General features: G+C 42.5%; 1 protein-coding gene across 2 annotated transcripts; it reads left to right on the top strand.

Moving 5' to 3' along the window:
* Positions 1 to 1205: 1205 nt before the first annotated feature.
* stx16 (syntaxin 16) lies at positions 1206 to 18929 on the top strand. Of its 2 annotated transcripts, none has more exons than XM_080783667.1 (8): positions 1206 to 1741; positions 6514 to 6621; positions 7926 to 8066; positions 10678 to 10840; positions 12161 to 12249; positions 13594 to 13737; positions 14988 to 15068; positions 17361 to 18929. In XM_080783667.1, exons 1-8 carry the CDS (start codon positions 1601 to 1603, stop codon positions 17460 to 17462), a joined length of 969 nt encoding a protein of 322 aa, XP_080639793.1. In that variant the 5' UTR covers positions 1206 to 1600; the 3' UTR covers positions 17463 to 18929. The 2 variants fall into 2 exon arrangements, with proteins under 2 accessions (XP_080639793.1, XP_080639794.1); XM_080783668.1 differs by lacking the exon at positions 1206 to 1741 and adding an exon at positions 6281 to 6348.
* The last annotated feature ends 810 nt before the right edge of the window (positions 18930 to 19739 follow it).

Raw genomic sequence — 19739 nt, 5'->3', positions numbered from 1 at the left:
GTGCAAACTCCTCGGCGCCGACGGCGCGCCTTGGATATGAGCGCCCAATTGGAGCATGCTCAGAAAGACCAGAATGAATTTACATCCGAAGCAGTGTATACATGAGTCAAATTTCTTTCAATCGCATTGAAAATCGGAGTAATCCGGCCAGTGACATCGGAATGGTTTTTAGATCGCATCGAGCGTTTTCATTCGGATGTAAGTTTTTGTAGGTGTTTACATAACAACGTTTAATAGGATTGAACTTCTATTCGGAATGAAAAGGGGATTTAACTGCTCATGTAAACGTAGCCAATGACACAATCTGAGAACCACCAATCTGGGAGACCATTATTGGCAAAACAAAGGAAAACCAGCGCCCCTCGAGAGACTAGAGAACCTAAACCCAACAGAATTGGGGGACCCTCATGGAAACAGGTCTAAATTCTGGTTTTATCCTTTTAGCAGGTTTTGTATTGACCTGTATATATGCTTCCCTTTGGCTTGAACTAGTCTGCCTTGATCTGTAGCCTACCCATTCTGTCTGTCAGTGGTACTTCCAGGTGGTTGGTTTGATTGATTGAAGTATTAATTAACAGTTTGTAGAATTACAGTAGGCCTACATTTCATTCAAGAACAACTCAATACAAAAACTATTAACTATGAGTGGACGACTCAATAAAGCATTACACTTGTTTACAAGAGAGGGTCCACCTTGTTCAATTCATCCCCCAGCTAAATGATGAAGAATTGGTAACCAAATGAACCCATATTAGATCTTTAACTCTTGAGAGCGAAATATTTAACCGAAATTTGGTTTCATTTGACCCTCTCAAGAGTTAGATTATTGTTAAACATCTGCATCACTTAATTTACAAGAAGTCTACACAATTGGAGAATGTAGAGGAATTGTTATTTCGATGGATCAACGTTTTGCCTGTTATCTCTCCTACCTGGTAGGAGTCCGGAATGACAGGGATGGTGGACTGGTGGTCCCTGGGTGGTCCAAAATCATAGAGTTGAAAGTCCAAAAATCAGTTGAAAACCGAAAACACACTGAAAACAATCAATTCAATAACTTCCGACTTCCGAAGACAAAGGGGGCGCTGCAACTCAAAGCAACAACATTAACAAAAAAAACATGGAGAACAAGTGACGCAGGAGGTGTTTAGTGTTTACGTTTTTCTGTGACGTCACTTCCGTAAGCTGACCGCAGCCAGCCAGAAGCTAAACGTTGGCACTTGGACTTGTGATCTGACTGACGGCGCTGCGCTTCCATTTGGTTTAATAAGAAAAACAACACAAACAAACCAACGCTTTTTTCTCGGTCATGTGTGTTAACAGTGTGTGTACAGTAACCAGGGTTACATGACGCGTGCAGATAATCCAAACGTCTCTATGATTCACCCCAAAAGTGTGGCGTAGTTTGTGTTCGCGTGTAGTTTTACAGATAGAGATATACCTGTTAGCTTTAGCTAAAAGCTAACTAGCAGCCACCACCGTGTTGTTGTTGTGTCGAGACAGAGACACAAACAAACGACGCCGGGGTTTTGGGCGACAATTAAGATATATTCGTCGTAAATAACGTTATTTTAAGAGGCCTTTATCTTAGCTAATAATCATGGCAACCAGGCGTCTGACCGACGCCTTCTTGTTAATGCGGAACAATGCCATCCAAAACCGGCAGATATTGGCCGAGCAAGTGAGTACATACGACCCTAGCCGCCGCACTACTCTAATGAGTACACGTAGCAATGCTGCGGTGAGTTAATTCTGCCTTAAGTTTTTGCCTCTTGTTTTGTGTGATTTTGATTTTTTTTATTTTGATCGTGTTGTTGTTTTGTAGCCAGTCACTTCTTCTTAGAGAGATATAGCTGTGTGTGCTGCTATATAATTGAAACCAACACACTAGCCTTGGATCAAGAGTCTAGTCTAGCTGCTATGGATGGATGGATCACAAGACCTGTCATCAGTGGTTAAGGCCAGGGGTTACAGCTCAAGACTAATCAATCATAGAGATGTATTTAATCGAGTTTGACTTTTAAGCAAAAATGTCAACATTATCAAATACATAATATATGATAAGTCTTGAGATCTAGCCTTCGATCAAGATGATCATATTAAGCAAAATGTCAACATCTATCAAATACATAATATATGATAAGTCTTGAGATCTATAGCCTTCGATCAAGATGATCATATTCATATATGCATTTTATCAATGTCAAAATCTAAAAAAATAAATACATTATGATGATCTTGATCCAAGGCTAGTCTTTCTTGATCCAAGGCTATAGACCCGACCCCCCCCCCCCCCCCCTGTACAAGTCCATTCATTGAATGGACTTTTTGGTGTGTGTGTGTGTGTGTGTGTATGTGTGGCATGTTACTTTACTTTGACGATAATAGCCAGTCACTTCCTCAATTCTCACCTATCTTGTCTGATATAATTGGTCCTCTCTCCTCATCATAAAGATGGCATCATTTCTGTTTACTCACTGTCTCAGAGGAGGGCTATAGACATTTGAGAAACCTGCTGCCTATCAGTGATATCATCAGTAGGCAACTAGGCATCCATCCATCTTCAACCGCTTATCCGTAGTCGGGTCGCGGGGGGCAACAGCTCCACCAGGGAGCTCAGTCCAGACTTCCCTCTCCAGAGCAACATCATGAGATGAGATTCAGTTTATTGTCTATGTACAGTACAAGTATAGTACAGTACAGCGAAAAGTATTTTCGCATCTCACCAATAGTGCAAACATGTCACTAAGGAGGATACATTAATAAGTACAGTAGTAAAAGCAGGTATGAGCTGAGCAGTATAGTCACACGAAGTGGGGAGATGCAGGACTTCATCCTGGGGGATCCAGAGGCGATCCCGTCGTATGTTGGAGATCTAATTCCTCCATCGCATCCTTGCTCTGCCTGGGGGTCTCCTTCTGTGTATCGCGGACCTCTCTAGGAAGACGCTCTAGACATGATGTTTTTTTTTTCTTAATGCAAGAAATACAGAACGAAGTGTCTCGACTCTCGAGGAAGAGAAAGGCTGTGGTCTCTATTAGCTTGTTGTAATCTCCATCGATGATGTCATTGGTTGGCAGGTTTCTGAACTGTCCACAACCCACCAATGAGAAGACATAAGAAGAAATGGATGGTGCGATATTATAATTTAATTTGTATGAGGACCAATTATATGAAAATGAGGTTGAAAACGGGTGACGTTTTCTTTAACCCATTCAAAACGGGAACCCCTTTTGGTGTTTCAAGCATGATTATGTTATACTTTATCTACTGAGAAATAGCAGATCTACAAGCTCGTAGCACGGCACGGAATGCCACGCTACGAGCTTGTAGGTCTGCTATTTCTTTTTAATCCTGAAAATGGCGCAAATCTTTGAATATTTATTCTGTCACAGTGAACGTTTTTCACTCAAATATTAGCTTCTAGGGGGGTCCCTGGAACAACATACTTTCAGATGGGGGTCCGTGGCCAATTACAGATAATTCTGTGGGTCCTTGACATAGTTTTTGAGCACCACTGACATAGAAACATAGTTTTTTAATCAACCTCAGTCCAAATAGAGATCGTGTGTGCTAGAAAGTAGAAACCCTGATTAGTATTAATGGAGTGTTGGAGGTGTGGCATGTTAATTTATGTTATCCATTTGTTTGATACTTTACCCCAAGAGCGTAGGAACGATTGCTTTATTAAGTGAGAGTATTGGCAACAGGACGACGGGTTTAGACAGAGTGAGAGCATAATCAGTAATGGTGCAATTTCTCCTCTGTATTTATTTGACACGCTACCGGCGCTTTGATATAAGAGGTCGAGGTGACAGTCAGTGTGATGATCATCCCCCAAATAAACTCAACTGGTATCTACAATTTGGCAAATGTGATGTGAACTGAGTAGATACCAAACTATGAAAATGTACAAAAATAAACTAGCTTAAACTAACTAATACATTTCATTAAATATTACCCAATGGCAGACGGGGTAGTCAGTGAAATGACTGTTGTATCCACAAAATCTTCCATATTAGCCTCACACTGCTGTCACCATATTTCCAACAAACTACCACTATTGCCAGTAAGACATCCAAATTATAGCATAACTACTCCACAATCTTCCTTTTCAAATGAACGATCTCAGGCCGGGCCCAACGCTCATCTTGTTTGGTTATCAGGTGCCTCATCCACAGTCATAAAACAAATGAACATAAAATGAATTTATAATGGCATGTAGGCCTTAATCAGAATTCCCAGCCTGGCCTGTGGCAAGTTATCCAACAACATGCAGTACTTTCCTGGATGCTTCCCATGTTCCCTTCCCTACCACTGTCACTGACTCGCCACCCTTTGCCCCAGTGACTTCTCTTTTCTCCCATTACATTAGAAGAGTTGTAATTTGATACACTCGCCAGGTGTTTATTATTTATTAACCAAAACCAACCAAGCAATATCTTTTTTTTTTTTTACAGTCTTACACAGTAAGACTGTACAGTCTACACGACCTTTTGTACTTCAGTCTTTGCACAGAACACGTATGAGCATCAGCATGATGTATGTTATTATCACTGTAGATGTTTTCCTTATCTTTCCTAACGGTACCCACATCAATACAGCATGGAATTGTGGACAAAAATCGTATCCAACGTCAACAAAATACTTTAGTGTCTGAGAGGCTAAATCTCATCAGATGGTGGTCAGTGGCTCAAAGGCTGAATAAATCATGGACCTTTATGTGAAAACGTATGCAAGGGCGATGTGTGCAGATTTTTAACCCATTCTGACCTGAGATCAGATTCATACGAGGTTTCCACTGGACACACACTGGTCTGATTAACCCATTCTGACCTGAGATCAGATTCTAAAAATGTCAGTCGTTCTTCGATTTTTCAAAAATAGCAGACCTACAAGCTCGTAGCGCGCCACTCGGTGGCGCGCTACGAGCTTGTAGATCTGCTATTTTTCAATAGCTAAAGCATAACATGATGCCAACACCAAAATGGGTTCCCGTTCAGAATGGGTTAAGCCCCTCAAACCTGGCGTACCCTTTTTTTTTTAATGTTAATGTTTTTTTAGTTTTGACAATTAGTTAATTCGTTTTATTTAGAAGAAAATTATATATTGTACTTTTACTTAAACATGGCTTATAATTCCTAAAGAAAATGGCATGGCAAGACAAACCATTTCCATTTACTGATGCTGATATTGTATTGACTTTTACCGGGAGGCATTGAAGTCATGTGACCCTTTCATCCAATCCAAAACAATACCGCTATAACGATCAACAGCAATACATTAATAACCTCTTCATAGAACGGCGTCTGATTTCCATATCTCCATCTTATTCTTTAGTCGACACCATTTATTTTCCGTTTCCCCGTCTATCCCTCCTGCGCTTATTTTAGTTATTAGTTTGCTTAAGCTTGATACTTTTTCTTACTTGCTTGGGGATATAATTAAATGCTTTGGACTATTTTATTTACAATTAAAATAGTTAATATAGTGAAAATGATTACACAACTCTTACTGTGTGTGTGTGTGTGTGTGTGTGTGTGTGTGTGTATATATAGCTATATAGTTTCTTAAATACATTTAAGTAATACTAATACTTATTGGTGAGATGAGAGTGCATGCAAGAATAGAGGAAATGACTTTAGCATGCATGAAGTGAATGTGAAATCGCGTGTCAAAGTGACTTGGCAAAGTGAGTTTAATGTCGTTTAACCCATTCTGACCGGGAACCCGTTTCGGTGTCAGCATCATGCTATGCTTTAGCTATTGAAAAATAGCAGATCTACAAGCTCATAGCGCGCCACCGAGTGGCGCGCTACGAGCTTGTAGGTCTGCTATTTTTTGAAAAATCGAAGAGCGACTGACATTTTTAGAATCTGATCTCGGGTCCGAATGGGTTCATCAGACCAGTGTGTGTCCAGTGGAAAACGTCGTATGAATCTGATCTCAGGTCAGAATGGGTTAATGCAATCAGAGAGGACCTTTCTGTTTGGATGTTTGGGCTGTCGAGGCCAGAAAGTAGTTCCGTAGACGTTCCCACATAACTTCCGGGTATGAGGATGATGATGTCACGACGTGCATACATACTGAAAGCAGATTGCTGTTTATTCTCTGGGACTCACTGTCTGTTCTTGTGTCTCTTTATGCTGTTTATTCTCTGGGACTCACTGTCTGTTCTTGTGTCTCTTTATGCTGTTTATTCTCTGGGACTCACTGTCTGTTCTTGTGTCTCTTTATGCTGTTCATTCTCTGGGACTCACTGTCTGTTCTTGTGTCTCTCTCTTTCTTTTCTTTGGTCTGGATGGGACTTCTACGGGTGTGTGCCGATCACACTAGGAGCTTGATGAGGTACGGTCCATTCTCCTTGTAGTAAATCATTCTTTACAGTGAACGTTCATTAGTATTGACTACTTAAAGCCATTACAGCTGCTATAAGCGAAATTACTAAATGACCCGAATGACTATGAAGGATGTTTTATAAAAATATATATGTTTTTCCTTCTCTTCTTGAAGTTGGCCGATGACAGAATGGCTCTGGTGTCCGGGATCAGTCTGGACCCTGAAGCTGCCATCGGCGTCACCAAGAAACTGCCTCCCAAATGGGTCGACGGAGTGGACGAGGTGAGGATCTGACGTGAAACGGTCTTGTGTTTATTCTAATGGGTCGACGGAGTGGACGAGGTGAGGATCTGACGTGAAACGGTCTGGTGTTTATTCTAATGGATAGACGGAGTGGACGAGGTGAGGATCTGATCTGAAACGGTCTGGTGTTTATTCTAATGGATAGACGGAGTGGACGAGGTGAGGATCTGATCTGAAACGGTCTGGTGTTTATTCTAATGGGTCGACGGAGTGGACGAGGTGAGGATCTGACGTGAAACGGTCTGGTGTTTATATTCATCGTCACCGACGGCAGGTCCGTACAGAAGAGTCCTGCACCGGGTCGGATACCCCGTGGGTACCCTTAGTTTGACGGGTGGAAAATATACTTTTATAAGTTAACGGGTACAGGCGGAACGCAACGCAACACGGGTGGGTGACCTTTTTTAAATAAAGTTAAAAAGATTAGCCTGATGAGTTATGACCGTGTTTGAAACAGCCTTGGATCAAGACGGTCGACTCATCAGGCTAATCTTTTTTTAATCGTCCTCTCCTTGTTGATATATTATGCCAATAAGGTCAAAATCATGATATAACTTCCGTTCCGTGTGCTATACACTGCCGCCGCCACCACCACCACCACCACCACCACATGCCGTGTTGGATGAAATAAAGTCAACGATGGCTATCGGTGCCTGTGATACGAACGGGTAACGGGTCCAATTTTTGACGGGCGGGGTGGATCTGGTTTTGAGTTTTATATAAATCACTGGTAGTGGGCGGGTTGCGGAACTGATGATTGACAGGCCGGGCGGGTGCAGGTTTCGAAAATTGGACCCGTGCAAGACTCTGTTGTACAGTATAGACTGTTTTTGGCTTTTCTGCCTTTATTGATGGTTTCAAGTGAAGACTGACAGGAAAGATGGAGAGAGAGGTGGAAAGACATGCAGCTAAAGGTCTTCATGAACGGGACTCGAACACACAACGTGCCGTCAGGCCAGAGCCTATATGTGGCATGCGCTGGCACCGCTAGGCCAGCAGGCGCCCTTTATAGAAACAAAGTTAGGCAGCTCAATAAGGACATAATAACATCAATGTGGAGCAAACGAACAAACGCAGTGCCATGCTGAAGTACGGCACTTCTTGCACCACCATGATATTCTGAACTAGCCTAAACTCTTAGGATTCAGACAACATTTGAAGCCTCCATATTGTTCATAAATTAATCAAAAGTAGCTCTGAATGCAGCGCAAAGCGACGCGTCGCTTTGAGCCAGCCATGCAGCTGAACTGACTGACCGGGCCGTTCCGTTCGTTGTCTTTCAGATCCAGTATGAAATCACACGCGTCCGGCAGAAGATGAAGGACCTGGCGGGACTCCACGACAAGCACATGAACCGCCCCACGTTGGACGACAGCAGCGAGGAGGAACACGCCATAGAGATCACCACTCAGGAGATCACACAGGTATAGTGATTTATCACCACTCAGGAGATCACACAGGTATAGTGATTTATCACCACTCAGGAGATCACACAGGTATAGTGATTTATCACCACTCAGGAGATCACACAGGTATAGTGATTTATCACCACTCAGGAGATCACACAGGTATAGTGATTTATCACCACTCAGGAGATCACACAGGTATAGTGATTTATCACCACTCCGGAGATCACACAGGTATAGTGATTTATAATCACTACTCAGGAGATCACACAGGTATAGTGATTTATAATCACTACTCAGGAGATCACACAGGTATAGTGATTTATAATCACTACTCAGGAGATCACACAGGTATAGTGATTTATCACCACTCAGGAGATCACACAGGTATAGTGATTTATCACCACTCAGGAGATCACACAGGTATAGTGATTTATCACCACTCAGGAGATCACACAGGTATAGTGATTTATCGCCACTCCGGAGATCACACAGGTATAGTGATTTATAATCACTACTCAGGAGATCACACAGGTATAGTGATTTATAATCACTACTCAGGAGATCACACAGGTATAGTGATTTATCACCACTCAGGAGATCACACAGGTATAGTGATTTATAACGGGTATAGTGATTTACCAGCTCAGTGGCCTTGTGGTTAGAGTGTCCGCCCTGAGACTGGGAGGTCGGGGTTCGATCCCCGGCCGGGTAATACCAAAGACTGTAAAAATGGGACCCAGTGCCTCCCTGCTTGACACTCAGCATCAAGGGTTGGATTGGGGGTATAAGTCCCTGCGACATACTAGCGTCATGTCCAGGGGGTGTACTTGTACATCAAGCTGCCTCACGCTACAGAAACAGGAGATAGGCTCCTGCCCCTATGGGCCTCATGGCTACAGGAGATAGGCTCCTGCCCCTATGGGCCTCATGGCTACAGAAACAGGAGTTAGGCTCCTGCCCCTATGGGCCTCATGGCTACAGAAACAGGAGATAGGCTCCTGCCCCTATGGGCCTCATGGCTACAGAAACAGGAGATAGGCTCCTGCCCCCTATGGGCCTCATGGCTACAGAAACAGGAGATAGGCTCCTGCCCCTATGGGCCTCATGGCTACAGAAACAGGAGATAGGCTCCTGCCCTATGGGCCTCATGGCTACAGAAACAGGAGATAGGCTCCTGCCCCTATGGGCCTCATGGCTACAGAAACAGGAGATAGGCTCCTGCCCCTATGGGCCTCATGGCTACAGAAACAGGAGATAGGCTCCTGCCCCCTATGGGCCTCATGGCTACAGAAACAGGAGATAGGCTCCTGCCCCTATGGGCCTCATGGCTACAGAAACAGGAGATAGGCTCCTGCCCCCTATGGGCCTCATGGCTACAGAAACAGGAGATAGGCTCCTGCCCCTATGGGCCTCATGGCTACAGAAACAGGAGATAGGCTCCTGCCCCTATGGGCCTCATGGCTACAGAAACAGGAGATAGGCTCCTGCCCCTATGGGCCTCATGGCTACAGAAACAGGAGATAGGCTCCTGCCCCCTATGGGCCTCATGGCTACAGAAACAGGAGATAGGCTCCTGCCCCTATGGGCCTCATGGCTACAGAAACAGGAGATAGGCTCCTGCCCCTATGGGCCTCATGGCTACAGAAACAGGAGATAGGCTCCTGCCCTATGGGCCTCATGGCTACAGAAACAGGAGATAGGCTCCTGCCCCTATGGGCCTCATGGCTACAGAAACAGGAGATAGGCTCCTGCCCCTATGGGCCTCATGGCTACAGAAACAGGAGATAGGCTCCTGCCCCTATGGGCCTCATGGCTACAGAAACAGGAGATAGGCTCCTGCCCCCTATGGGCCTCATGGCTCGGCAAGGCTACTTATAGTGATTTACAAGAGGCCGTATTATTATCCATTTAAATAATATTATTGTAAACGTAAAGCTCCAACCCTTTATGTTTTATGTCCGTCATCTCCCTCTCCTGACGTAGAGAGGTAATTGCAAGCTGCAGAACACCTCCAACTACCATTGCAGTCAGATATGCTACTTGTATGCTAGTTGTTACACTGTCATGGCCAAAATAACATTTCTTTTTCATTAAATAAGTCCTGGATTACAGCTTTAGTGCTTGGACGTACAGTAGGAAGCGTTTACAGTCTGTCCTCTATAGCAGTGGGTACCCAAATCTTTCAGGTCGACACCCAAAAAAGAAATCAGGCATTTTGCCCTCCTGCCCTGGACCCAAAACGAGTGAAATTTGCAGCTCTACAAGCGCGCAATGTGTCGTTTCATGCCGCGGTGCGAGCTTGTAGATCAGCGATTTTTCACTACTTGGCATTCCTTAGATTTGTTTGTTTGTTGTTTTTATTGTAACAAAAATCCTTTGAACTATATATTATACTTTTATTCAGTATTTGTTTTGGGCCTTTATTGATGGGGAACAGTATACAGACAGGAAAGGGGGATACTAGAGATGGGGAGTGACACGCAGCAAAGGCCGTCGGGCTCGGGAGTCGAACCCGCGGCGCGCCGTTACTTCTGGCTTTGCAGCCTCGGTGCCCAGACGGTTGAGCTAACCGTCCGGGCCTAGTATCCAGTATTCACCCATCTAAACCTCCTCCTCCTCCTCGTAGATGTTCCATCGATGTCAGCGGGCCGTGACGGGCCTGCAGGCCCGCTGCGGTCACTGCACGGAGCAGGAGGAGAGGCTGCTGAGGAACGTGGTGTCTTCTCTGGCCCAGAACCTCCAGGACCTGTCCACCACCTTTAGACACACGCAGTCTGGATACCTAAAACGTAAGGCTCCCCCCCCTGTCCACCTCCTTCAGACACACGCAGTCTGGATACCTAAAACTTAAGGCTTCCTCTGGGGCACGTGAAGGACTTGATCAAATGTTATTTCCATTTTAGCTTTGAACCCATTCTGACCTGAGATCAGATTCTAAAAATGTCGTCTACATCCTGACAGTTTTCTGAAAAAGCTATGTTTCTATGTCAGTGGTTCTTCGATTTTTCAAAAAATAGCTAAAGCATAACGTAATGCTAACACCAAAACGTGTTCCTGCCCAAAATGGGTTTTAACTCAAATCCATCACTACAATTCACTTCAGAAACAAGTATGGTCTTGCAACAATAATAATTCTGTTTTTGTGAGTGATGATGTAACCATGCATAACCATGGCTTACTTATGGCATGTCCAACCAAAAATTCTATTATTGTTTGGTACTGTTAAACTGTTATAACTGTACTGTACTGTTAAGTGGTACAGTATAACTAGAATTATCAAATTATTGTAATGCACTCAGCAGAGGTTGTTCCAGGGACACCCACAAACAAAAAATGTAGTTAAAAAACGTTCGCTGTGAAATAATATATATTCAAAGATTTGCGCCACATTTTCACGATTTAAAAAAAGTAGCAGACCTACTACACCTCGCTACACCTCGTACGAGCTTGTAGATCTGCTATTTTTCCAATAGCATAATGTGAAGAGTGAAGAGGTTCTTCACCTCCTGTGCCATGCAGTAAGATAAACACACACCTAGTTGTGGATTTATTTATCCTTCAGTAAGATAAACACACACCTAGTGGTGGATTTATTTATCCTTCAGTAAGATAAACACACACCTAGTTGTGGATTTATTTATCCTTCAGTAAGATAAACACACACCTAGTGGTGGATTTATCCTTCAGTAAGATAAACACACACCTAGTGGTGGATTTATTTATCCTTCAGTAAGATAAACACACACCTAGTTGTGGATTTATTTATCCTTCAGTAAGATAAACACACACCTAGTGGTGGATTTATCCTTCAGTAAGGTAAACACACACCTAGGATTTATCCTTCAGTAAGATAAACACACACCTAGTGGTGGATTTATCCTTCAGTAAGATAAACACACACCTAGTTGTGGATTTATCCTTCAGTAAGATAAACACACACCTAGTGGTGGATTTATCCTTCAGTAAGGTAAACACACACCTAGGATTTATCCTTCAGTAAGATAAACACACACCTAGTTGTGGATTTATTTATCCTTCAGTAAGATAAACAGTGACACCTAGTGGTGGATTTATTTATCCTTTTAAACGTTTTAGTGTTTGTTTTCCAGGTATGAAGAACCGCGAGGAGAGATCAAAGCACTTCTTTGACTCGGGGCCTCTCATGGAGGAGGATGAAGATCTAGCTCTGTACGACAGGGTGAGTAATACTGACCTGAGATCAGATTCATACCAGGTTTCCACTGTGGGACACACACTGGTCTGATGAACCCATTCTGACCTGAGATCAGATTCTAAAAGAATGTCAGTCGTTCTTCGATTTTTCAAAAAATAGCAGACCTACAAGCTCGTAGCGCGCCACTCGGTGGCGCGCTATGAGCTTGTAGATCTGCTATTTTTCAATAGCTAAAGCATGAGATGATGCCAACACCAAAACGGGTGCCCGGTCAGAATGGGTTAATATTAATAACCATAGCACCATTTTCTGGACCCCTCTATAGAGCGTCGCAGTCCCGCCCCCTTTCATGACGACGCCAGGCCCAGGAAATAATTCCCAATGCATTTTTCCCCCATAGACATTTCAAAAAGTATTTATTTAAAGACCTTTTTAAGCTTCAAATCATTGACAACAAACACAATATTTTGGACCAAGCAATTTATTTATTTAATTATTAATAATTATTTGTTCGGCCCTAAACATTGTGTTTATTGTCATTTGTCACAACTCGAGTTGTCCTCAGCGTAAACGTCTTTAAATAAATACTTTTTGAAAAGTCTATGAGGAAAATGAACGGGGAATTATTTTCTGTGTCTCTCGAGGGGGCGGGACTGCGACACTATAAGGAGAAGACATTTTAACTCTGCACACAAAGTTTGGAAACTAAAGTTTGGTCTATTATTTCGTCCGATCCTTATAGAGCGCCGCAGTCCCCGCCCCCTTTCAGAAAAGCGAGTGGCCCAGGAAGTGAAAGCCCCATGCATTCTGCCATCTGCACTTTTAATATAATTTATTTAAAGACGGTTACGCTGCGGACAAAGCCAATTCGGATCGTGACGAATCATGACAATGAACACAATATTTTGGGCCGATCAAATAATTTATAAGACGAAAAATAAAACAAATAGTGTTGTCTCCTGACTTTCTTTTCTTCTTTCTAATGATTTGATCGTCCCAAAATATTGTGTTCATTGTCATGATTCGTCACGATCCGAATTGGCTTTGTCCGCGGCGTAACCGTCTTTAAATAAATTATATTAAAAGTGCCGATGGCAGAATGCATGGGGCTTTCACTTCCTGGGCCACTCGCTTTCTGAAAGGGGGCGGGGACTGCGGCGCTCTATTCCTATATACCTCATTGTAAAGGTGACTAATCAACGGTTAACATGATATAAAATACCAATACCATTGATATTATTAAAGTGGAGAAATATTAGACCAAGTTTCCGAACTTTGTGTGCCGAGTTTAGTTTACAAAGAGAAGCTATTTTAATTTAGCAATATTAAATCACAAACTTTGATTATTCTTTCCCGTGCTGCGTTCAGGGGTTCACAGACGACCAGCTGATGGCGGTGGAGCAGAACACGGTGCTGGTGGAGGAGCGAGAGAGGGAGATTCGTCAGATAGTTCAGTCCATCTCGGACCTCAACGAGGTGTTTAGGGACTTGGCTACGATGGTAGTGGAACAGGTAATGTTCAGCCAGTCACTACTGGTTTTCTCCCCCATAATGTATGTTTTATGACCCTTGGGTTTACATTATGGGTGTGTTCGGATATGTGCACCGGCAGTTTGTATTGCTCATAGCGCTATATCCGATATGAATCCCATTTGGTTACCATAAGCTCTGAAAATGTTCAAAGATGTGTGAACCAGAAAGTTAAAATTGGACTTTTTCACCTCACTAGAAAACATGTTTGTATTGCTCATAGCGCTATATCCGATATGAATCCCATTTGGTTACCATAAGCTCTGAAAATGTTCAAAGATGTGTGAACCAGAAAGTTAAAATTGGACTTTTTCACCTCACTAGAAAACATGTTTGTATTGCTCATAGCGCTATATCCGATATGAATCCCATTTGGTTACCATAAACTCTGGAAAAGTTAAAAGATTTGTGAACCAGAAGGTTAATATTGGACTTTTCCACCTCACTAGAAAACATGTTTGTATTTTTGTCAACACCATCAAGACACATTTCTAATACTGCTTTGCTTAACCCATTAAAAACGTCTCTGTGACACTGTCATTTTAGATTTGAACCTATTAACAATTATTTTATACTTAAAAAATGTAAAATATACATTCACAAGCTCATAAGCTTGTAGATCTGCTATTAAAGTAAATTAATTAAACCCGCCTAGGTTTAAGTAAATTATGTCAAGGCCACTTTGGAATAGAATAATTATATTACCGTATTAAATATGAAGTTTGCTGTTCCACTGTTTAACATGACTTTGTTCTCCTTTAGGGCACCGTACTTGTAGTTTAACATGACTGTGTTCTCCTTTAGGGCACCGTACTTGTAGTTTAACATGACTGTGTTCTCCTTTAGGGCACCGTACTTGTAGTTTAACATGACTTTGTTCTCCTTTAGGGCACCGTACTTGTAGTTTAATTAACATGACTTTGTTCTCCTTTAGGGCACCGTACTTGTAGTTTAACATGACTGTGTTCTCCTTTAGGGCACCGTACTTGTAGTTTAACATGACTGTGTTCTCCTTTAGGGCACCGTACTTGTAGTTTAACATGACTTTGTTCTCCTTTAGGGCACCGTACTTGTAGTTTAATTAACATGACTTTGTTCTCCTTTAGGGCACCGTACTTGTAGTTTAACATGACTGTGTTCTCCTTTAGGGCACCGTACTTGTAGTTTAACATGACTGTGTTCTCCTTTAGGGCACCGTACTTGTAGTTTAACATGACTGTGTTCTCCTTTAGGGCACCGTACTCGACAGAATTGACTTCAACGTGGAGCAGGCCTGTGTTAAAACAGACGAGGGCTTGAAACAGTTACAAAAGGTACTTTTAATTAATCCTTGTGATTATGCTTTTATGTTTCCCCTGCTTAACATCTACCTTTTAAACCAACATATTTCATAAAAATAACCGTTTCTGGTATCATTAAAGGAGAATTCCATGCTAGAAGGCTTTCTTACCTTTATTTGTAGTCGTTACGTCCCCACCAAAGAGGTCCAGGTGTTATTTTGTGCAAAAGCATATTATTGGCTATTTCCCCTACCATAAGCCCTCAATGAATTGCATTGAATGGGGATATGGGGTGTTGTGCTAATTCGCTTATTTCCATCGCTCAAAAATCAAATCAAATCCCAAGTGGCACACTTTACTATTATTTAGATGGAAATAAGCGAATTAGCACAAAAACCCAACCCCCATTGAGGGTTTATATTAGGGGAATTGGTGATGAATATTTTGTGTCAAATGACCCTTGTCTTGTAGCAGCGATGGTTGAATGAGTGAGAAGAAACGGAGGTAGGCAGCAGGTTGCAGTCTTACGAATCCAGCTTTATTGTCAGGATTCACTCGGTACAACAAGGCAGAGGCACGGGCTGAAGGCCCCGTGCCCTCAGTTCGGAGTCACATCATAGTACAGTGTTTCCTGCAGGAAAAAGCTTTGGCATGGTGCTGGGCGCGGAGGGGGGGTTCCGAAAATTTTAATTAATTAATAAATTAATAATAAAGTAAGATTCATTTGTATTATTGCTCTTGTAATGCTATTGGAGAAACTGGGGGGACACTGGGCAGGCACTGGGAAGACACTGGGGAGGCACTGAGGAGACACTGGGGAGGCACTGGGGAGACACTGGGGAGGCACTGGGGAGGCACTGGAGAGGCACTGGGGAGGCACTGTGGAGACACTGGGGAGGCACTCAGGGGAAAACTGGGGAGACACTGGGGAGACACTGGGGAGGCACTGGGGAGACAGTAGGGAGGCACTGGGGAGGCACTGGGGAGGCACTCAGGGGCAAACTGGGGAGGCACTGGGGAGACACTAGGGAGGCACTGCAGAGGCACTGGAGAGACACTGGGGAGGCACTCAGGGGAAAACTGGGAAGGCACTGGAGAGACACTGGGGAGACACTGGGGAGGCACAGGAGAGACACTGGGGAGGCACTCAGGGGCAAACTGGGGAGGCACTCAGGGGGACACTGTGGGGAGGCACTGGGACGACATTGGGGAGGCACTGAGGAGACACTGGGGAGGCACTGCAGGCACTGGGGAGGCACTCAGGGGGACACTGGGGAGACACTGGGGGGCACTGCATGGGCAGACACTGGGGTGGCACTTGGGGAGGCACAGGGGAGGTACTGGACATTTCATATCACATATCTTTTTTTTTTTTTTTTTAAGCTTGTCATGGCGCGATTTATTCCAAGCATGGCACAGCGCCATGCCAACAACATTGTGCAGGAAACCCTGTAGTAGCCAGTCTATGTGAACACAAAACAGTGGTCCCAAACATTGCCATAATTATATTCACTTCACAAAGTCCCCCCTCCGGATTCAAACAGGCTGCCTCCTCTCTATGGGAGCCAATCAGATTGTTGCTTTCACCGGATCTGCCTGTAAGAGGTAGGCGGGACATCTGGCATGTAGCTCATGTGGCACAGTGACTATACGGTTTATATCAATAGGACTAACTAAATATCAATACTATATTATAAGGTATGCGGAACCTTATTTAACACATAATGTCACAAAGGTAGAATGTAATGTATTATTAACAGGTCTAACTGATTGAATCACAAATACATTGTATAGCAGAGCAGGAAGCTCCCTGAACACAGTTGAGATATTTCATCAAGATTAGAACTGTCCCGTGACCCCCTGGGGTCTTGACAGCTCCTAACAGAGACATTGTATGTACAGACCTGATTGTAAATAACTCTATGCAGATTACTCTTTCTATGAAGTTACCACAGTTTGCATGTTCCAACTGTGTCTGCCCACTATCTGATCCATATTCATCATTGGCCAATAATGCACTTTTGCACAAAATAACACCTGGACCTCTTTGGTGGGGACGTAACGACTACAAATAAAGTTAAGAAAGCATTCTAGCATGGAATTCTCCTTAAGGCTAGAAATAAGCCATGCAGTTGCTCAACATTGATACATTCAAATTATTTTCTCATTTACAGTATCTAGTTTAAACGTGTGTTTTATGGTAGAGTGCAGCACAAAGATATGGTGTAACTATAAATGGTGGAAATGCACCATAACGGTTCACAGTATTTTCACTACAGTGTTTGACTTTTTGTGTTTTTCTTTTTTGTGTTATTCTCCTTGCAGGCTGAACAGTACCAGAAGAAAAACAGAAAGATGCTGGTCATTTTGATCCTGTTTGTCATAGTCATTGTTCTAATAATTATTCTTTTTGGAACAAAGTTTTAATTCCTCATTCCTCCGGCTTTTGGTGTGTGTGTGTGTGTGTGTGTGCGTGTGTGTGTGTGTATGTTTGATGTGCATCTGCGTGAACTTGGACGAGGGTCTCTGCTGTGGTCCAAGCGGTACCGACTGGACGAGGGTCTCTGCTGTGGTCCAAACAAACAGTACTGACTGTTGCCTTTCATACAAACCACCATGTGAAAGAAAATAACTCCAAATACTTGTCCCTGGCTAGACTAGACTGCACTGAGTGGCCGTTCTGTGGATGTGACCTTAATAAAAGTAAGGCTGCTCCAGTTTGAACCTGGTCTGCCGTCTCGTGTGACCCGACCGCAATCCATCAGACATACTGTACTCGTGACTGACTTATTAATGACTCCAACAATGTCGAGGTAAAGGGGTCTCGCCTCGCCAGACGATCCAGAGATTGTCCGTCGTGCCTACCGTATCGGTAGGCGGACGTCTCTTCTTGACGATCTAACATCTTAATGTAGGGGCTAAAACTAAACGGGGCAGAGATGGTTCAGAAATATAAAAAAATTACAAACTGCAAAAAGTAAAGGTACTATGTTTACCCTGCAGGGTAACTGGACTATAAGCTATAAGAACTCGTTTACAGCCAGGCCCTGCTCATAGAGAACATTTCATGGTAGGGGGTTCAATGCCTTGTCCATAAAGGGCACTTCAGCGGTGGTCATTTTGGAAAAATGTTGTGACAATAATTGTTTGTAAATGAGAATCATTCACCGCATCTTTTATTTATTCTACAAATTCATTCCAGTTATATACACATTTGTTCTGCTTTCATATTGTTTCCTCGTAAGAAAGGAAGTTTTTTTATTTTCTTTTCTGTAAAACTGAAGCCATTCGGTTGTAATAATAATAATAATAATATTATTATTATATTAGGTTGTGAATTCAATACCCCGACAACAACATTCATTTAGACTAACGGCTGCCTGTTCGCCTCGTTCTAATATTCATGCCTTTATTATTATTAACACTTATTTTAACACAACTATTTTTGCAGTTTGCACATATTGAAGGCTGATGGCGTTTTGTTTTTCGTGTATGTCATACTACTGTTTCCTGTAAAAAATAGAAAATATTTATTTTTTAATGACTTCAAAATAATTAAGAGGTCAAAGTATATATTTTGCCTTTGGGGGCATAATTCTGAAATATTGAGTAAAAATATGTCTAGTCTAAATTGGAGTTATTTTATTTTTTGTCCGACCTAAACATGTTGCAATGCAATTACAATCCCTTACACGGCTAATGCGTTACAAATGACAAACACACGTTTCTGACATATCTACTCAAGTGTACACTGTATCCATTTGTTCCATAATTGTCATTGATGTGAAGTTATGTGTGGAAAAAACGGTCCTGTGGTACTGTACTGAAGGCTTTCTTTCATTTCCAAACAAACGTTGAAATAACAGGTTTTTTTTAAATAAACTGGGAAAACAGTGTTTTTTTTGTGTGTGTCTTTGAACTGCTTAAAGCATTCCCGCCATTCTTATTTAATAACGTTTAGTTGAAGGGGAAGTATAAAAAGTAATAACTTAAAAATGTCTGACATATTTGTCTGTCTAGCACTAGAATCAATGTAATATACAAATTAATGTTAATATTTCTATATATTTGAATAGTTCTCTACCAATGGTACCAAAGTGGGGTGGAAAGTGAAACTTTCATGGACTCTTAATAATAATAATAAACTCTCTTATGACTCTTATGGGTCTGTAACTCAGAGCGTGTACAAATGGACCCTAACGGTTCTTATGGGTCTGTAACTCAGAGCGTGTACAAATGGACCCTAACGGTTCTTATGGGTCTGTAACTCAGAGCGTGTACAAATGGACCCTAACGGTTCTTATGGGTCTGTAACTCAGAGCGTGTACAAATGGACCCTAACGGTTCTTATGGGTCTGTAACTCAGAGCGTGTACAAATGGACCCTAACGCTTCCATTTTGTTCCATTTGTTAAATTACATTGATTTTACAATATCAATTGGGATCTCAGAGATAGAAATTCCATTAAATGGAGGTCCGTAGACTAATGCATGTCAAACTGGGGGTCCTTGAAATAAAAAATATATGTTAATGACGTTTAGGAGCTTTAGAACACTTTCCTGGGGGTCTTTATGTGTGTAATATGTGGTTTTAGATATTTTAGTACATGATTGATTGATTGATTGATTGAAGTATGTATTAACAGTTTGCGGAATTACAGTACATTTTCAAGCACAACTTAGGCTAACTGTGAGTGGACGACCC

The sequence above is a fragment of the Protomyctophum bolini genome (assembly GCF_963924005.1).
Source record: "Protomyctophum bolini genome assembly, chromosome: 2".
Taxonomy (NCBI): Eukaryota; Metazoa; Chordata; class Actinopteri; order Myctophiformes; family Myctophidae; genus Protomyctophum; species Protomyctophum bolini.
Note: the sequence above shows the minus strand (reverse complement) of the source record. Positions and strands in the feature narration are given on the sequence as shown.

Excerpts from the sequence above, each read along its gene's own strand:
- stx16 (XM_080783667.1), top strand. The coding sequence starts at position 1,601 with ATGGCAACCAGGCGTCTGACCGACGCCTTCTTGTTAATGCGGAACAAT. Across the intron at positions 1,742-6,513 it reads GTACACGTAGCAATGCTGCG|TTGGCCGATGACAGAATGGC; the intron begins GTGAGTTAATTC and ends CTCTTCTTGAAG. Across the intron at positions 12,250-13,593 it reads ATCTAGCTCTGTACGACAGG|GGGTTCACAGACGACCAGCT; the intron begins GTGAGTAATACT and ends TGCTGCGTTCAG.